Below are 20,537 nucleotides of genomic sequence, written 5' to 3'. Positions count from 1 at the left end.
ATGACTCGTTAATCTTTGACTTGCCCCAAAAATTTATCTATTTCCTCTCTCTTCCTCTCTTATCTCTCTTCAGAGATATTCCCAAAACCCCAAGACAAATGGGAAACCTGTTAAGATAAAATATTTTCCGATTACTTCACTGAATTCCTCAGAAAAGCCAAATAGTTAAAGTAATAAAGGTATGTATCTAATGTCTAATCTACTATTTCCTTTCAGAAAATCTTTTGTCTATAAACTGGACAGATGCTCATTCTCCATCTGTGGCTGAGAGGATTAACAGACAGGCTAAGTCTTATCTCACCTTGCAGAGATAAATCAGACAGGGACACAAGGCGCTGCTCACACACTGCTCTGTAGAGCAGCAGACAGCAAGACAGAGGCATTTGAACAGAGAAGCCACACACAGCTTCATCGCCAGACTGTTTGTTTAAAACCTGCTTTAAGGGTTTACGCTCTGCTCTGCCTGCCCTCTGGAATGAGTGGCCAATGGCTATGGGCTGCGAGGCGTTGTTTGGAATGGGCAGGATGGTCACCTTGATCTCTTCTCCTGTGACAGTTTCCAGACAACATGAGACAAAAAAAGCTGTCTGCTGAGAACCTGGCCTAGTTTTTCTTTACCTCTGACCAGCCTCGGATTTTTCACCTCTCTTGGGAATATCCTGACACCTACTCACACAGGCTTGTTTTGTGGTACAAACATAATCAGAAGTCCTGCTGTTTTCACCAAGCAGGAAAACAACAACATGATGTGTGAACCAAAGGAATCAAATTCACACATAAAACATGAGGAAATACTTGATTTACACGCTCCCTGAGGTTACAGTAATATGTAGCAGGCAACCACAAGTTCTACAGAACTATGACACTGCCATTTAACTGACATCCACATTGTGACAGACACACTATTGTAATACGTGTACGCACAGACTTAAATGTTCTGCATCACAAAAAAGGTGGATGCTGACATTTCCCTTCTCCTACATGCCACAGTGAACGTTATAGGACTCCTTACAACTTTATGGTCAAGATGAATAACAGTTGATGTTCAGAATGAATATATTTATAGTTACATGAGGACAGCTATAATAACATCTGTGTGTCTGGAGGACAAAGCTGGCTTTATGTGGCTTTGCCTCAGGGGAAATAGTTTGAATGTTGTGAGGGATGAAAAGGAGCCATATTTCCTGATACAATTCAAGCTTGAAAGCACTGTAGCAGAAATTGTTCTCGTGGAAAGAGGAATCTGAAAGAATGACCATGTTTGTCCGAGTAATGTGTGATCTAGTCATTGCCGTTTGTTCTATTTGTTCTTGCAGCACTGACTTGCCGCAATCATTGCGGAGCCTTATCATTGCTGCTATTTTTCAGAAAATAACTTTGCCATTGTTAAGAAGGACAGATACAAAACAGATGCCTCAAGTACAAAAAGAGACACTAAAAGGGGAATTGGTTTGCTACAGAATTTCTTTTTTATGCACAATTTCCATTAAAGGTGGGGGTGTGTGTAAAACACCCCAAGCACTTAGAAATTATTGATTCGCAGAATTGTCTTAACAACTGCTAATTACAGAGAGCTTCAGTCTAAATGATTACCTGATGAAATGCACATCTCAGAGAGAATAGCCTAACAGAAATCTTGATAGAGTCAATGTGCATAAATGATGAAATATGTGTGCCCAGTGGGCTGAAGGCAAGTGTAATTATGGTCTTGAAGGGATATTCAATGTCATTATGGGACTACTTTAACAGCTGATTAGATCAGGAATATACTCCCATCGCTGTGATTCATATGTGGAAGCTTTAGATTATAATCAAGACAAATAGGGAATAATATATTTAGAGAAAGGCGGAGAGTAGATACAGATGGGGCTGGTTAAGAGAGCTCTTTCATCTTCAAACACTATCATTAGTTTTTGCATATGAAAAAGTTCCATGCCACAAAGAGGGTACTCTAGTCAAGGTGACCTCTGGGGCGTGAAACATCAATGGCTCAGGTGCAGGCCAACTGTTCTATTGAAGGTGGGAAGCTGAAAGGAATCATAGCAACTTCAAAGAAACCACTGGCAAAACACAGAAAAAAGAGGACACTTATAACAGTTGACATCAATCAATAATGGTCTAGGAAATAGATTCCCAGTCTGTTGACCAAAAGCAGTGGTGGAGGGGAATCTTTCTAAGCCCTCACCAGAGTGCGATGGCCATGAAGCCTTTAAGAGTGTGACTTACATTTAAGAGCAACTTGCATTTTGAACAAACTGCAGTACCGGGGGATGAAAGCCAGCTGTCAGGCCACAGTGGTAACTGAGTGCTTCACCACTGAGGACAGTGTCTGTTTGCCAACAGCAAATAACCGCCTCTGGCCCATTTAGTACCATCTCTTTTTCTTTTCTGCAAACAAAAGCAGTCTGCCACTGAGATGACATGAGCTCTTCTCAGTGGCTGCCACTACACCGCCCGATCAAACACAGAACTGGATGTGGAGCGAGACCAAAGCCAACACAGTAAAGAACTCTGAACAAACCAGAGTACATGAACGCTACATACTGCCAGGCCAACAAAGAAGAAATTTAAGTCCCTACTGTTTTGGCTCATTTGTGATCCTCACATCTACTTTGCACTGGAAAAGTGTTCGAAGGTCATGAAATCAAGTTTATGAGAAAGACAAACACACAAATTAATATCTTTTTTCTTTTCTTTTTTTTTTTAGACTGGACAAGGAAATATACTGAATTTTAAAGTGACACAATACTTGAGACAAGGCCTGAAGTCATGACTGAAATATTAACATACAACAAAGACAAAGTCCAAAGTCATATAAAGAGGTAGGGAGTTAGGTAAGTGGAAACAGAACATAAACATCAGACTCAATAACATGAACAGACCACTCCTTAAGTTTGAAGTGGATCCGAATAGGAATCAACCTGCTATGCTTTCACATATTATTGCTACAAACTGAAGCCCTAACACACAGGAGGAAAAATATTCTAGTCGAACAGACTGGTATAAAATGGCCCAAAGCCATGGGGCTGCGGTGAGTAGAAAAAGCTCAAGGAAACTGTAAAAAAGAAGAAGAAAAAAACGCCTGGCTATAAGAGCTGAGACTGACTTTAGGGAGATATCTCAGCTGGCAAGGGCTCAAACAACCACCAAATGCAGGCACATGTACCTATAAACACACACGCACTCACAAACAAATGTCACACAAACATGCATATACACACTCGCAGGGACACGCACACATACATTCTGTGGCATCATGCTTATAGCAAGAGAGTTGCCAGCTGTCGGAGATCTTTGAGAGAACAGAACACCACCTGTCCCCTTATCTTCCCCTCACGAGCCAAGAGAGGCTCTCCGTCCAACTGGAGCCACCTCCTTCTACTCTCTCATCCCATGCTTAATGGCAGCTTGTCCGCTATTTTCTCTTCGACAATTTATCCCTGTCTTTGTTGTTCCTTCCCATCTCTCCTTCTGTGCTTTTGATCTCAAAGCATGAGATTCCATGCAATTATTTTAAATCACATCAAGGCTTTTCTGACGAGAGAGTAATCTCAATGTTATACCTGTAGTCCTGGTAGTGATGAGACCTGATGAGGTTTAGATTTGGGTAAAGGTGGACAGTTTTGCCAGATGTTCCTCCAGTTGTTCCCAGATAAGAATTTGGCCATCGGGTCAGTGAGAGTGTGTGTGTGTGTGATGGGGTGCAAGGTCAACATTTCTCTGTCTCTGTGTTTACATTATCTCACTCCTTCACGTCTCTCCTCTCTGTGCTATTGTTTGCTTTTGGTTAGCTGAGTGTTTGGGTGCAGACAGGTTGACAGAAGCCAGGCTCAAGCATGGGTAAAGTCCAAACCAGTCCACGGCTAAACCCAGTTCTGCTGCTTTCTGTGTAAACACAAGCTAATGTGATACGTTCACAGGCCTTTGAGAGCATTAATGGTGGGCAATGGACTAAATGACAGCACAGCCAGTCCTGGCTGGCGACTCTGGGGTTAAAACAGAGTTATTCATCTCTGCTACAGTCAATGTGCTGATGTGGGGCACAGTGTTAATGGCAGCTTTGCTTGCAGCTGTTAACATAGAGGAGCACTCTCTCAATCTGTGCTGGCAGCTAGACAGCCATCAGTCAAATAACAACAACATGTGCAGTTCCCAGGTAACCAGTCGTAGTGAGACTATATATATGATGGAAGTGCTAATGAGCCAGAGTTCCTCTGAGTAACACACACGGGCACACACACACCTTTCTGTTCATACTGTACACACATGTACACACTGCACAGGAGCACTTTAGCCTGGGAAAGATGAGTGGAAGAAATGAGTGATGGCCTAACCAGCTGTCTTCGAGTTATGGTCTGAATCGCAGAGGCCAAGCTGATGTTTTTCAGACAACCTGAGCAGCCCTATTGCAGATGGAGGTCACCACTGGGTAGCATTGCTAAAATTAACCCAGCAGCTTAGCATGAATTAAGCTGGGCCCCTGGGCAGGGAGCCTGCATCCTACAGGACTGAGGCAGGAGCTGGCCAGGGAGTACCAGGCCGGCAGGGACCAGAGCACAGCTGAGGAAAGGTTTCATGAAATCAGCAGGGCCTCCTCTTTCTCAGAGCAGTCATTCCAACTCCTCTGAGGTTGAAAGTGAATTTACATGGCAGTGGTGAACCTTGGGTAATGTGATTAAATCCTGGCAACACACTGAGCGATGATTAACTTATTCTCTCCCCTCACTGTGCCCTTCCATGCTGCTTCTTGCATCTCTGTCAGGCAATCAATAAGCTATTATAGCTCCAAACAGTGGGGTAAATTAACTTACGGCTCCACCTGCAGAGTCGGCACTCTTCGCTAATCCCATTGGCATGGAAAAACGAGACTGGACGCAAAGGCCAGGTCCTGAGATCATCTGCTACCACACCATGATTATCGGCACGGTGCTTGCAGAGAAAACAAAACAGTCTCTCAGGTCCAAACATGGCACTAGTGGCTAAAATGCAAGTCTCTAGAGAAGTAGGGGAGTTGTACAGTGCATCTTATGAGTGAGTAACACTGCACTACAAGAACTGACTGTGTAATATTGGGTAAATAAGTGTTGAAAACTGGCATTGGTGAGTGTTAAATGCAAAGCTATCTTTAGGGAAGTGAAGAACTCTGGGAAAGAGAGTTATTTCGTGCCCGGTCACTGAAGAGCTTTCTATCCCATCCATCAGATGTGAGCCAATTGGCTAAATGGAGCTGAGGCACCACTGACAGATTAGAATCTGATACTAGAGCAAGGCAGAAAGAGAGAGAGAGAGAGAGAGAGCGAGAGAGAGAGAGAGAGAGAGAGAGAGAGAGAGAGAGAGAGAGAGAGAGAGAGAGAGAGAGGGAGAGGGAGAATAGAAATGTCACCCCCGAGCCTAACAGCAGCACTATGGTCATACAATACCGGGCCTCACTGAGTCAGATGTCAGCTATTTCAAACTTACCCACAGCAACACTGACTACTGTTTGAATTTTGAATGGATCCTCTCTACTTTTCTCCTTTTACACATGACGTCCCCCTGTCTGTCTTTTATCCAGCTCTTTTCAGTATATGGTTACATGGAGATCCTTTTGTGTCCTTGCCACACCCTGTTTAGAAAGGTCAAGCAGGCACAAAGAAGAGGTGAGGGGGTATCTGTTCTTTTCACCGCTCAAGTCAAGCTGCCCTTCTCCTTATGGTCCTAATTAGACTATTGTATATGTTTACATACACTCCACTGAGGATGATTATGTTCACCACACATGTAGTTAAGCCTGAGGTGAGTAAACAACACTATCTAAGTTAATAAGATGAGACAGATGTTTAAACAAGTCCTTCCACATATGACCTGCATACTTTCAGTGATGCTCCGTGTTACGTTTGTTGCTTTTCTTGTTCATCCATTTCTTTTTGTCCCTTGTCATTAGTACAACATTATTGTGGTAATGAAGTCAAGGCCTTCATTTGCAACGTGAGACCTAGTACGCTGAATATCTGGGGCTTAGAAATGAGCTGCTAGCGTTACAGAAAGGTCAGGATAACAGAGAGCTTGCATAAGGACAACACCGTGATAATGAGCAACAATCTCACTAATACAGGTCCTATTTTAGGACACACTCTTGTATCCCTGACACGACAAGGAGAAACTAATTTTCTCCCAATTGTTGCTTTAATGATCAGATTAGCTACCACAGCAACCAAGGACAATTAGATGACAATTGAATGCCATCATGTATCCCCTGTTTGCGTTTGTCATTGACTGATGGCAGGATTGTGACTGTCAGCCGCAAGTAGACTGCATTTCAATTGTAGTCAGATAGCACAAGGCAGATCATTATCAGTGTTTGGGTCTGCTACTTACCTCACCAGCTCTTCCTGCCTATCACGCTCCAGGCACAGCAACACGCTACAACTCTGATAAAATTTCAGACGTCTTTTTTCTTTTCCCTTTTCCCATCCCTTCTCCTTCACAGGGGTCTCGGAAATACACCCCATTTCTCTTGCCTCTCGCCTTTCTTTCTCTATCAACTCTCAGGAGAGAGAGTGAGGGAAAGCAACACAGTGGTGAAAAAGTAGAGGGAGAAATAGAGAGGAGAGAAATAGCAGAAATACCCTGTTGAAAGGGAAGATATATCAGATAAAGGCTGATATGAGTGTAGCACAGAGACTGTTTCCTAGGTTGTCAGTCAATTGAATCTGAGCAGAAACAAACCTGCCGGCCTATGGCTAAAGATGGGCCACTAAACCTTTGCTTCGCAACACCCCAACAAACCCCACAAATCTACAAATTATAGATGCCATTTACTCACATCAAAAACGCCACAGTACATTGTCAATATCATTTAAATATCCAGAATCTACAATGTGATTGTTATTGTGTAATCCAATCCAGATAAACTGCATGGTGTTTCGCTTGAAAAAGTAGTACCATAACTTGTTTTGTTTCATTTTGCAAGGGCAACTGAAACTCAGTATTTAGGGGAAAGCTTGTCGAGTATGTGCCTGACATTTCACAGCTCTTGTTTTGTACCTTTGCTGTATTTCAACCAGGAGTTCACAGCTAGAATGTCTGCACTTGGCTGAGAGTTAGAGGGTAGCTGAAAAACTATTAATAGGTGGTGAATTGGTGGTCTGTCTCATGGGAGTAAACAGTGAAGACAAGGAAAAAAAAACCCAGTCAGGCCATCACAAGGTCTGTGCAGGCTCACCTTAAGTTGACTGAGTGTGCCCCTTGAGCACATTTTTCTAACTTTGCCAAAATGTTGGCAGAAAATCCCTGAAGTTCCAGTCTCCAAACCCCTTAATCCTCCCTAACTCCATCGTCTCGGATCGAGGAGCATGATAGAAGGTTTCAAGTAAGGGCTTAACCCAGGTTTAATAACCAGAGCATGTCCACAGAGCAGAACGCCTCGTCATATGACCAGACACCAGAATGCAGGAGCACATACACACACATATACCTCACAGACACATAAACACACATACGCACAGCCTTTCTAGCCACAGGAGAGGCTCAGACCAAGAGGAGATTACACCTCACAACAAGAGTAATTCCCAGGTCTCCGCAGAAGAAGTGGAGATTAGAGTCAGCAGCATACATTCATCTGGTTCTCACAAGCACTGACACACAGCTTACCACCAAGAGCACTTATCACACATGGATCAGAGCCAAATACACACCTCAAACAAATATGGAAACATGTTGATAAAAGATGCACTAAAAAAAATACACTTACTGCACACAGACACATGCACACACACAAACAACACCGATGGTTTTTAAGAGGAGAGGAATTGAAGGTACTTTGCTATCAGTGGTCCTCCAGAGTGGTAGTAGAGGACTACTGGACTCAAGAGCTCACATACTGTATCTTATCTGCTCTAGACTAACACTTCATAATGTTAATATCATACTTCACTATCCTGGGACCCAGCACCCATCCTACCCATGTGTTCTGTACTATAGCCAGAGGCAAGGATTACACAGAGATGAATAAGCAGTCACTCTGGCGACCCAAAAAAAAAAAAGGCTCTGAAGAGTTTAGGGAAGTGCCTAGACACCCAGAAAGTAAGCTATGCAGTAGCGCTGCTTTTTCAAAGACATCGTGAGATATCTGGGAAATGTCATTGTGTGTAAATGGATGAACTGCAAAAACCTGCACTGAAACAGAGGGAAGTGCTTAAAGTGGACCCCATAAGTCAAGCATTCTCTTCCTTGTTAACAAGCCATTTCCCACATGAATGCACACTGAAATCGGAAAAGAAAAAAAAAGAAGTCTGTGATAAAGCTGTGATTAGCACATCTAATATATTTAATTCTCTATTGTTATAGAAGGAGAGATCAAACAGACAAATAACTATGACAATAAAGAGACGAACTCAAGTTTTGCCTGCTAGAAGGTATTTTAAGTCTCCATTAAAAAGTACTTTATTCACCCAGGCTCTTTGTTCAGTGTTTTACAAGGCAATTTCCTCCTAAATTCCACTGGTGACAAACTGATTATGCTTATGATAAAGATACAGAGAGGGAATCATGGGGAATCACATTCAATTATTTCTTGCTCTCTTATTTTGGATTTATCTCGTCTTAAAATCTCAAACGGTGCTCAGCTTTGTCTTCATCTTCCATTGTCTCTAATAAGATACAGAAGAAGGGATGTTGGGTTTGGACTTTTGGAGGGCATGTCTTCCCTGTCTTCCCTGGCCCAGTAGGCTGTCAGAAACGGGTGGAGTGATTGATGGGACTCTGGGCAGGCTCCTTTACCCATGTCTGTACACCTGCGCCTTTAGCTCATGTACAGACTCCTTCACACAACCCTCTGCTAGACATTGTTCACTAGACCGGTGTACACACACTGACAGATTGATGGAACTAAACACATACACAGACAAATACACACACTCCCCAAAGAGAGAAAGTCTTGCCTCACCCAATCTTGTTCTATCGATGGCTTAGTTCTTATATAAACCAATCCATTCATACTTCTTTCTTGCACTCTGCAGGATGTGTGATCTCTTTAGGCATGGTGCCAGTGTTCACTGTAAAACAGCACAAAACGCCTAAAACTCTGTTTAAAAGCTGCCCTGCTTCTGTGCTCTGGCTCTTATCCACTGCTACACTGCTCTTTCCCTTGGTGAGCATTTTCAGTGCTTGGCCTCGCATCTAGCCAGCAGTATTAGTTTTGGTTGGGGAGGGCTCCATGTGGGCGAGGTTATGCTTGTGTGTTGGCAAAAACCATGCTATACAAATCCCCAAATCAGTGTGACATTTGACAGATTTTTACATGGCTGAAAGAGACACGAACCTCATCTTCCCCTTCACTCCAGGCTGCAGGCATTGCAAGGAGGGACAATGCAGTTTGGGTTATGCCTGCCAGTATCTGCCAGGATGTGTGTTATGCATATTTAGTCAATAAAGTTTGAAGGTATATATCCAGGTCACCAACAAGCACAGCAGGCTATCAGAAGAGCCATACATTTCTGTAAGGCCAGCTTTGCTGAGTATCACAGAAATGCTGTGCTCAAAATGGCATTTAGGTATTGGCCAAACAGATATTCCAGATTTAATTGCATGGATTGCATTGATTTATGTAAACACCCTGAAGTACTAAATATGCTAGACAGACCACACACAACATGCATGATAAAATCGTTCTTTGCATATATGGATTAACAGAAGGCTACTTGAAATGCGTGTGCTGAACATATCTTTTCAGCAGAGGCTTCACAAAAACTGAGTTATGTGCTAAGTGGAGCGCAATTAGACAGTAGCCAGTTGTTTCCCATGTACTGTAATTTCAAGATTAACAGCATTGGACTAAAATAGTCTTGACCAGCAGCACACGCCCAACAACTATTCAGAGCCAGATAAATTAAAAACAAAATGAAATACAAATGAATACACAGGGATTTGTTTTAAAGCCAGCAGCATGTATGCAAAACCTTTTACACTAGTATAAAACAAAGAGTTTTCTTAGCGATCAGAGTTCAGCTTTGACAGCCACAGACACCACTGGGCTTTGAGATTGTGGAAGAGGTCTGCATTCCAACATAAAACAGATTGGAGTTGAAGGCCAAGGAGAGTCTGTGGTGTGGAGCCCACGCCTCAGCTGCATGTTGACTCATGAAGCAGACTCTGGCTGTGCCGTTTGCACCAATTTGCTCTGAACCTCCCTGAGACAAACAACTGCCACAGAGCAGTAACACACTCTGCCTCCAGTCTCCTGGCAGCTTGCCAGATCACTCACTGTGCTGATTCTGCTGAGTTTTAGCTGTCCTGATTTTTTATCGGCCTGCTCTGGCTCTCGTCCTCTGCTGTTTCTTTTTCTCTACCTCACTCACTCTTTCACTCGCTTCATTTCACAGTCTCATTCTACATTCGGAACTTCTTAATATTTGCAGAGCAGAAAAGGATTTTAAAAGTAGTCTTCATGACACCCAGAAATAACCAGCACAGGGGGGGACAAACGTGAACTAAAAGTAATTGGAATTAAGAAAACACAGAGCTGCTGCATCATATTTTAACTCTTGATGAAAGGCAAACACCATGAGAAATAATTACTCGGCCATCAGGTAGTGAAAGAAGCTGTTTCAGTCAGAGGGCTTGTTCTGTTTTAGTGGGTAATAGTAGAGAAACTATAAAGAGTCAGGAGGAGAGATGGATGAGGGCAGGAAAAAAGAAATGTGCAAGTAAACTCAGACGTTATGTGTCAAGAGGAGGGGTTAAGTTTGGGAGGGGTTGAGTTGAAGAGGACTACATAAAGATCCCAAGTCTTTGAGAGCCAACAGATGTAGTACAAGGGATTTCCTTCAAGAGAGACATGCAGATCCTCAGATCAGTAGGAGGTGGCCATGCTGCCTCTAGACTGGCGCATGCCAGCCAACTGTCCCCCCGGTCTGCAGATGACCCACAGGAATGGCCCCAAATCTGTCAGGATGAACCCTGCCTCCTTCATCACATCCGACACTCCGACCTTCCCCCACTAATCAGAGTCAGCAAAGCCAGCTGGCTGCACATGATGACAGAGATTTCACGGAAGCATCAAGATCAATGAGAGTCTGAGATAAACTTGGCAGAATAGAGTAATATGCAGTGGACCAAATTCAAGTCAGCATCCCTTTACTTCTGTTGTTAGTGGCTGTTAAAAGTAAACCCTGCCTCTGGAGAGAGGAGTCTGTGTGTGTATATAAGGCCTGCAGCCAACCCTGTGCGGTCAGCACTGTGCAGTCAGCCAGGCCACTAGACAGCAGGCCCTGAGGTTATCGCCTGCTCAAGTGGAGCAGTGTGCCGTCCATTACCTCACTTTACTATCTCCGCATCCAGGAAAAAGGAAACAAGCTATTCATAGCGCCTCTCAGGGCCTCATGTAGAGCACTGTGTAAGGCAAACTACTGTGGCATATGACAGAGGACACAGTATACTGCACACATATATTAGTGTGCCTACGTATCTGTCTTCTGAAGATGCGCAAGTCATGGAAACATAATGGCAGCGTTTAAAATCGGTTTCAGTAACAGTATAGGACAAATTTCAGTGTGACCTTACTCTTAGTTCTTTATCAAGAGGGCAGTCAATGAGCAGAAAGGAAGTTCTTTGTTTGAAGTTGTATATCTAATACAAGGAAAACAATAACAATAGGAAAATAATCCTATCTTCATCTTATTTTAATGCACAGGGCAAACAGGATTCATGGTAAATGCATTAGCCTAGGCTTTGGGTAAAGAGGCTGATAGAGAGATTGTGGGCTGTACTGTACATGTGGTTAATGATAAACCAAACAAACTGGGTTAGCTCTCCTAGCCTGGCAAAACAGGACTTGTTGAAACTTGGATTATGTTAACAATCGCTGGTGAGTAAGGGAAACTGTAAAAGCCAGCCTCTTAAAATAACATTTCCAAAACGCTGTGTTTCTAGCTTTCAAAGTGAAAACGTTAGATAGGGAGAGCTAAGCAAAGTCAACACAATTAAAGCCATGACTTCCTAGTTTGGCGTTTCTTTGGAAATTAAAAGCTTCGTTGTACCCTCAACTCATTCTGAGTCTAAGTAAAACACCCTGTCTCTAATGTTCACCTCATAACAGTATTGGTATGACAAGCATCTTTAATGACAACAAGAAACACAAAATGCTTTAAAACTATCTTATATACCCTCATGAGTCAGATTTATGGCTTGTAGTTTCTTCACTGTGCCTTGTAAAGAAATCTTTGTGTTTCTGGGCTTTTTTTTTCTACAGCCTTTTTTCTTCGGCAGGGTTCCATCCTGGTTGCTCCGACAACATAATTATACATAGTTAAGCATGAGTTGCAGAGAGGGGAGTGAGAGACACCAACTAAGCGAGAAGGAGAGAGAGGGCTGGAGCACAGTGGCTTGTCATTATGGGTCTGTTTGAACCTTATACAGACTAAGCAGCCCCGAACTTGAGATTAAGCCAATGGTGCTCTGTACTCTGGTCCTCGCAAGTCCCGCCAAGTGTCTTGTTTTTCTACTTGAGAAATCCACCTCTGAAATAAACACTGTATATCATGCTACTTGGGAAAATATTTTTTGCACTATGGCCTGTGGAAACTCTTGCAGTTCTCTTGTATTTTTTTCTTATATTTATTTTTCATATAATTAATCTGCCTCTAAATGATATTTAAATTGTGAAGAAAAGTATTTTTTCTCTCATCTTGACCACATTTCTGCACTGCATTTCCATAGTCCATCTCCTCTCTGATCATCTGTCAGGCTTACCTCCTCTCTCAAAGCAAAGGTCATTGAATAGACCATAAAAACCCAGTTTATGATCAGAAGGCCTCTAAAGGTCTCTGATCTGACGCTTCTCACTTTACATTTCGCTTAGCTGACAGTGAAGATGGAAAATGTCAAAAAGAACATTTGCAGCAGTGCAGTTTTATCTCATCTGTATACTTCAGAGATCCCACTAATACAGCTTAAATCCAAAAATACACAGCAAGCAGCCACATCATACCCAAGACCATTACCCTCAATAAGCCAGCAGCTCATGCCCAGCCCCACAACACCCAAACGCCGCATTCACGCACACACGTTCACATTCTAACACACACACCATTCTTTCTTTCCCCATCTTGATTAGATTACAGTGAGCGGGTTGGTGACAGCCTCTGGGCATGCTAGAGGAGTGGTTGATATCTGAGCTTTTCTTCCTCAGCCTTCACTCTCAGTCAGTCAAGAGAGCAAAGAGATAATATATCTGAAGAGCTGACCTCACCAATGAAAGCAGCCTTTAAGGAACCATGGGAACAAATTTGTCAGCACAGGTCGCCACTCACAAAAAGACTAAATCGTTTAGAAAGACTATTTACTCTTTCTACATTGCATACTCGTTAACTGCCAGATATATTACTAATATGTCTCCAAGCCTGCTTGTTGACCCTAGAGATGCTTAAATCCACTTTACATCAAAAATAGCCTATTGCTGCATTAATGTAACAGACAATTAAATGAACCTCTGATACTTCAGTGAAATGAGTGGGAAAGCTCTTCATTAAAAGATGACTAAACTAAAGATGCAATGATTGCATTCCTTTCGATATAAAACCTTCTGTTTATATCTATCTCTCTGACAAAAATCAGAAGCAGGGCCAAAACAGAAAGGGCTTTGTTCTCATTGTAGCTTCTGACCACCTACCAAGGGCCCTTTAGAGGAGCATTCACCCTGGAATGATCAGGCCACTTCTCCCCCAAGGCTCTGCAGGCCTGCGGAGACCGCTGGGCCAAACACATCCTGCCCATCTCCTGAGAGATTATCCAACTCACTGAACACATTGAGTAAAGAAACACTGGAAGAAACTGGAGCCTGCTATTCAACTGCATCTAAACCCAAACTCTTCCATTCACACCCACACTAGAGGCCAAGGAAGAAATAAGAAGACATGCTGCACTTACTGGCTACTTCCAGTGAGGCATTGTGGCTCACTGCCTCTCCCAGGTAGTTGCGGGCAACACAGACGTAGGAACCTTCGTCCGGCTTGCTACGCCGTCCATGGACGATGCGTAAGAAGAAGAGGGAGCCACTGGGCAGCAGCATGCGCTGAGAACGGGGATTGTCCCTGTCCGTTTCCACACGCTCTCCATCCTTGTACCACTCCACTGTTGGGGTTGGCCGCCCTTCTGCCTTACAGTTGAGGGTGGCAGGCTCCCCTTTGGAAACAATCAGGTCAGATGGGTGCTCCACAATCCGGGGTGGGGTGTCCTCTTGGCGCAGACGGGATCCTGAGAAGAAAATGACAAATATATAGTTTACATCTAAAAGGATTTATTTATACTTTTGAATGGATTTTTCAATTCGATCTAACTTGTTTTAACAAAATACAGGGTACAGGGCCCCTGTTATACACTTCAATAGTACAGTTAAAGGCAACTATGCCAGTGTAATTAGCAACTGAAGGAAGGCATCCTTGAAATACCTAGCAGAACTCAGTCATGCTGATAAGTAATAAACTAGCAGTATAGACCAAATAAACTACCAGTCTGTGTGTGAAGTCACCCTTTAATTACACTAAGAGCTTCTTTAGAAAAGCTTAGCACTTCTCCAGCTATGTGACTCCATAATTTTTCAGATCAAAGAGCAGAAAAGAAGTAAGAGAAGGCAACAGTAAACAAGAGTATGGCACACCTTAAAAGGTAAAGGGAATTTAAGAGATAAGATATAGATGCCCTACATAGCTTAGCAATAAAAAAAGGAGCAGAAGCAAGATTACACTGTTGAAGAGAGACAGAGCAGCCAACAGTAGTGCCAACAGCAGTGCCAAGGGGGTTAATACCCCAGTGCTATCTCAGGTCATTATTATTGCTCTCTGACTAGTCAGCTGTGGCTATCAAACCTGCTTTACATGCAAATTAGCTTCCTGTTGTTAATTCTTAAAGGGTGGGACTTGATGGTTGTGAATGCATTGTGTGCCTGCACACAATAGTGTGTGTGTGTGTGTGTGTGTGTGTGTGTGTGTGTGTGTGTGTGTGTGTGTGTGTGTGTGTGTGTGTGTGAGTGAGTGAGAGAGGGAAAGAGAGAGTTCTTCCCTTCTTGCCATATCTGCCAGCATAGGCCTTTGGAACTCATTCAGTACCAATTAAAGAGACTCGGGTCTAATTGGAGGCACAGGCCCTCAATTAATTTACCCAGCATCCCGTGAACTTGCCACACTGCCTCATTTCTGTGCCCTCTGCCCATCCCCCGTTACCCTAGAAATCTGGTGCTGAGAAGGCATCTTCTTCTGGTAGCCACATATTTTAGGTAAAGTCAGCATAATTAGTGACAGCTCTGTGGAAAGATTAATCACTTCAACGCAAATGTGTAGTGTGGTCAATGAAATATAATTAATCGAGTACCCCAGTGAAGGACATCAAGATCATGGGTCTTTTCAAGTGATTCCTAAACTAATGTTTGTGACAGGCCAGGACTGTGAAGACTTTTTTTGAAATTTGCTTGATTAATGGTGATTGTCAGAAACAGACAAATTGTTATCAAGGATGGAGTTTTCCCTCTAATAGTTCACCCTGATCATGCATCTTCTACACTTGTTGTTCTTACACTGCTCTTACACAAACACTGGATTGTCCCTTGAGACAAGGCTCCACCTTTGGGATGTAGTTTCATGTTTATATGCTGCACATGAGTTTTCTAAAACATTGTTGTGTATGGCTGCAATGGCAGAGTAAAAAATGACTGCAATAGAAAATGAGTTACTCTTCATGACAGTAGGCAGCGGTACTGGTTATTTCTTCACACCATTTATTTTCAGATAGCCTATAGCTGAAAATAATTAAGTGAGATCCTGCACTTGAGATGGTGGAATATTACAAATGCAGTGAGATGGATTTTATGCCACAGAACACTGTATTCAGAATTTGGAAGTAGATTAACAGCTATTCTCCTTGGAGCAATTAGACTAAAGCCAATCAGTTGATGTTTCATTATTTAGCGGCAACATGACAAATAAGACAAAATCTTGCTGAGAAACCCCAGTGATCTCGAAACTGTATTGGTCTGGCATGCCATTCTATAGCCAATCTGTGGATATAAAAACATATCTGCTGAGATTAAAGCATTTGTGAGAGAAAGTGAGAAACAGATGAGAGAGAGCGGCACATCAAGCCTTTAGTGAGAATGAATTAGTCTGCCATCTGATGCTGAATAAAGTTTATAAAAAATACATATCTGTGCTTCCTGACTGTTGGAGCTGTCTGAACTACAACTAGGCTAATTAACCCCCATTTGTAACCTGCTCCAGTCACAGGCTTTTGAACGTACAGAACGTATGCTGACGATGTCCAGCCCTTTTGGCCGGGCAGCATGCTGGAGCAAAGAGCTGAGCTAACACTCCTCGCCATGCTAGCATACATGGGCCCATTACCACCACAGCGACTGCACCACTACCACCACCCTTCGCCAGGCAAGGCAGGCTAATATGTTTTATTAAAGAGGACTTTGAAGAGCTCTGCCGCTATCTGCTCTGCCCATTCCCTTCATGATTTAGATAGCTCCTCTCTAATTTGAAATGGTCTGAAGTCTGGGGTTTAATGGGAGAACCATTAACTATTTAGATGTAGCCCACTGTGAGGAGAGCTGTGCAGCAGGCAGCGCTGTGTTTGATCAGTGATTGTTTACGGTAGATGATTACACGGGATCTGCATGATTAAGATGTAGAGTGAGAATACAATATACAGTGGGCTCCAGTATCATGCTACAGGAAGCTGGTAAAACAATGCTGGTAGATAAATATTCAGCAGTTATACAGAAGTCTAATAAGTGTTCTGTGTCTGAGTCCTGAGAGGTTGTGTGTGTTTTGAGCAGTGAGTGGGTGCGAGAATGTATCAGTTACATAATGCTATTACGCTTTCTTTGTCCCTGATTGAATTCATTGTGTGCACTTGTGTGTATGTTTGTGTGTATGCTTTGCCATGCTGATCCCCACAGACACTCTGACTGACCCCAGTTACTTCAGCTCCATTACCCCTCGCCAGGGGAAAAAGACACAGGCGGGGTAAAGGATTATTCTGTCATGGCACAAACACTCCCATGCCCCCCCCTCTACAGGTGCATGCTTTTAGAAGATGGCCAACGAGCTAAATTCACTCCTTCCCTACAATACGCTCTCAAGACCAAATCTTAGACAGAAACAAGAGAGGAGCAGAGTGCACACTTCACTACTGAGCCAAGCTGTTCAGCTTCTCTTTCTTGCTTCGCTTTGAGTCGTCTAACGCTCCCTTTATTTCAAAGCGCTGCCCTTCCTTCTCCTCTGCTGCTTTCAACCGCCCTCTCTCCTATTTTCTATCCCCCTCTTCCCCCCTTCTTCGCTTCCAGACAGAGAATGTGAGATGAGCTAATGCAATACACAGCCTCACCAAAGGGAAGCTGGGACTCCTACTGCAAGGATCTGATCGATTGGTGCCTGAGGCAAGATTCTCCTTCTCCCTTAACCCTCTCACTTGCTGGAGCGCTCTCTGTTTCTTTTTTCTCATTTACTCACTCACTCACACACACACACATACATACACAAAGTTAAACTATGCTTGAGGGAGCCTTTGCTCGCTGTGGAGGTAATTAAAAAAAACCTACAATTCTCTGTGACTTTTCTCTCACTGCTAAAAACAATCTCAGTAATGAACAACAAACCATGAGAGCCCAACAGCAACAACAAGCACACTGGATTGAAAAGCCTCAGACCCATCCATATAGCCATCACAAGGGTCCAGACCCAGACATTGACCCATATGCTTAAAGTATCTGTGTGCATCCTAGGATTCATGAAGACCTCCAGGGTATTTTCTCACTCCGAACTCCAGGCTTCTTTCCCCCTCCAATCATTGATAGACAGGGGATGATCATGAGATTTGCGATGGTTCTCAAGAAGCCAAGGTCATTCTGCTGGCCAGTAGGTCACTAGGCTTACACTGTATATTAACATTATGGCTACCAGCTTCATATCGATTCATCTGTGTCTCAGGGTGAAACTTGATTTTCACCCTCCAACATGAGTGGATGTGCTGTGAATCATCTATGTTCCATAAGATAAGCATTCTTCCTCAATCTGATCTTCAATCTGCTTATTATGGAAATATAAGTAACGTAATGTGATAAATAACGTAATGTTACCTACAAAGCAGGGCACTCATAAATACATACATACAAACTATTGAGACCATTGCTATAACCGGCGCTTCACTATTAATTGTGTATAATTATATAATGCCTCTCCAAGTTGGTGGGAGCTTCATTGGAGTTTCATTGAGAACATTTACTGTCAGGATAAATAGCCAAGATCTCAACTGCAAGAAAATGCAACTACAGACCATCTTGCAATGGAATCACACTAGTCGCGACACCAAATTGGTGGGTCATTCTCTACTTCAAAACCCCCTATTTCCAGTGCCTTTGCTCGGACCACACCCATCTTTGAACTCAGCCTTAATTTTGATCTCAACCTTACACCTGAGAAGTTGCATGACTGCATCTTGCATATGTCCACAAACAGACAGACAAATAAACACCTGCGGAAGTACCCAAAACCACCTCTGTGGTGGTTCCCGCCACAGTGGGTGTCTCCAGGACCACATTTTGCCATGATGACACACACACAAACACACACAAAGTGAAAACAGTACCAGCTAGCTCTCACAGCTGGTAATAAAGTCTACAGGTTCATAGCTTTGTGGTGCTACAAAGCTTATGTGTCTCTGAGGCAGCCATCGATCTAACTACTCTGACTGAAAGCACTGGAGACAACCCTGGAACTACAACCTAGTCTCTGAGCAGCCTCAGGACAAGAAAAAAACAGACAGGGTCAGCTCTGTTAGAGCCAGGGTCATTCCTCAAACACAGCACGTTTGCCCTTTGCAATTAAAAGCTCATGTACCCCTACAGGCGATATCATGTGTATTGCATTTTTTTTTTTACTAATCAGTCTCCGCTGAAGTAATCCATATATGAAGGACAAGCATAAACATGGAGAGAAGCAGAAAGGCAGGCCAAAACAACAGACATAAGGAAACACCTAGCTGCAGTACGGAGTACGGAGGCCCCCGTCTCTAACAACTCTTTTCCATGGCTCCTATCTTGGCAGAGTGTGAAGGAGAGGAAGGGAGCCAACTACCTGCCCTTTACCCCTGAGAACTCACAGGGGAGAGGGACAGTGGGGCAATTTAGATCTGTTGTCACAGTGGTCCTCTGAGGCAGGGAGATGGGATAATGTGTCTGCTTCCTTGAATGATAAAACAACTTCACAATGCTGAGTCATTCAGTCCAATTTTTGCCATAGAACAAATGATCCCCGACTAGGATTGCAGGTCATTATATGAGCAATATCGTGGTAAAGTTTAATTTCCCCCATAAAGATCTTCAAGGTCAGAATCTCATAAAGACAGATGCTAAAATTGAGAGGTGTTGCAGGAGCCTGAGCCATATCATCACACCCCATATCAGATGTCCAGCTGAGCAATGGCAGATATGGAATATGGATCTGTGATAAGGAAGGCCAAGCACAGTAGGGCACTCCCTATCTACAGCCCCATTAATCTGTGATTAGGGGACTTATGAGGGATTTATGGCAGAGATAAGAGCAGAGGGCGTGTCCCTCGGGGAAGCCAGGCGGAGACGAGAGCCACGCCTGCTCAGGACGGGGCCAGCCAATAACTGACTGAAAGCAAAAGAAAAGGCACCCTTTTCTGTTGAATTAGAGAAGATAACAGAGAGAGAGGGCAGAGATAAGAGGGAGAAACAAGGGGAGAGACGGAAACAGAGAGAAAAGGCAAGGTACCATACTCCTGCTGATCAGATGACATTAACAGGAAAGTGAAACTGAATATTTTACCGTTTCAACATCAGGATCCCACCCTGGAATGCACCACATGAATGACTTTGCCAGTTGCATCAGATCAGACGTGTTTTTAATGTTACACAAGGCTATCACTTACACTCCTAAGAGGCAGGATTAGAGCCCTGTGTGTGAGTGTGTATGGGGACCCAGAGGTGGGGTGATGGAGGGGGATGATGGATATCTTTATGGCCTCTTTCTTTCTTCATCTCTTTGTCTCCGTTTACCAAACAGAACGAGGTAAGGTTACCTCACTTATACTACAGCAGCACTTGAAACCACATATCAGTTTCTAAAAAATAGAACCACTGTCCAAATTTGTGCTTTTTTTAATCAAAGCAAACCTGTAACACACTACCTTTGAGTTTATACACAACACTGCAACTCAACACTACACTGTTTGATTGTTTATCTGTATTTGCTGTTATAGAAACTAAGTCACTCTCACAGATGATTACAATGCTGCTATTGATATTTGAAATATGGTTTCTGCAGACTGCAGTGCAAACATGACACAAAGCTCCTTTGTTATTGGTAAGGCTAAGACATTGGACAAGGTTAAGGAAATAATGAGAATTTTTTTTTTTTTACAAGTCTGCCAACTGTGCTATCTGTGCAAGACTCCCAACACCATTTTTTGATCGTTTATTTCATTTCAAACAATAAGAAGGTATGACAAACAGGAAGGATACCAGTGGTTAAGTTAGA

The 20,537-nt window shown here is 43.1% G+C and overlaps 1 protein-coding gene across 3 annotated transcripts in view; it reads right to left on the bottom strand.

Moving 5' to 3' along the window:
- robo1 (roundabout, axon guidance receptor, homolog 1 (Drosophila)) overlaps positions 1-20,537 on the bottom strand; it is a 158,276-nt gene that overhangs the window by 95,076 nt on the left and 42,663 nt on the right. For all 3 annotated transcript variants that reach the window (XM_041046111.1, XM_041046109.1, XM_041046110.1), the window contains exon 2: positions 13,906-14,232. In XM_041046111.1, the coding sequence (XP_040902045.1) occupies positions 13,906-14,047 (142 nt within the window). In that variant the 5' untranslated portion in view covers positions 14,048-14,232. The remainder of the gene's footprint in view (positions 1-13,905; positions 14,233-20,537) is intronic.

This window comes from Toxotes jaculatrix, chromosome 9 (assembly GCF_017976425.1).
Source record: "Toxotes jaculatrix isolate fToxJac2 chromosome 9, fToxJac2.pri, whole genome shotgun sequence".
Lineage (NCBI taxonomy): Eukaryota > Metazoa > Chordata > Actinopteri > Toxotidae > Toxotes > Toxotes jaculatrix.
Note: the sequence above shows the minus strand (reverse complement) of the source record. Positions and strands in the feature narration are given on the sequence as shown.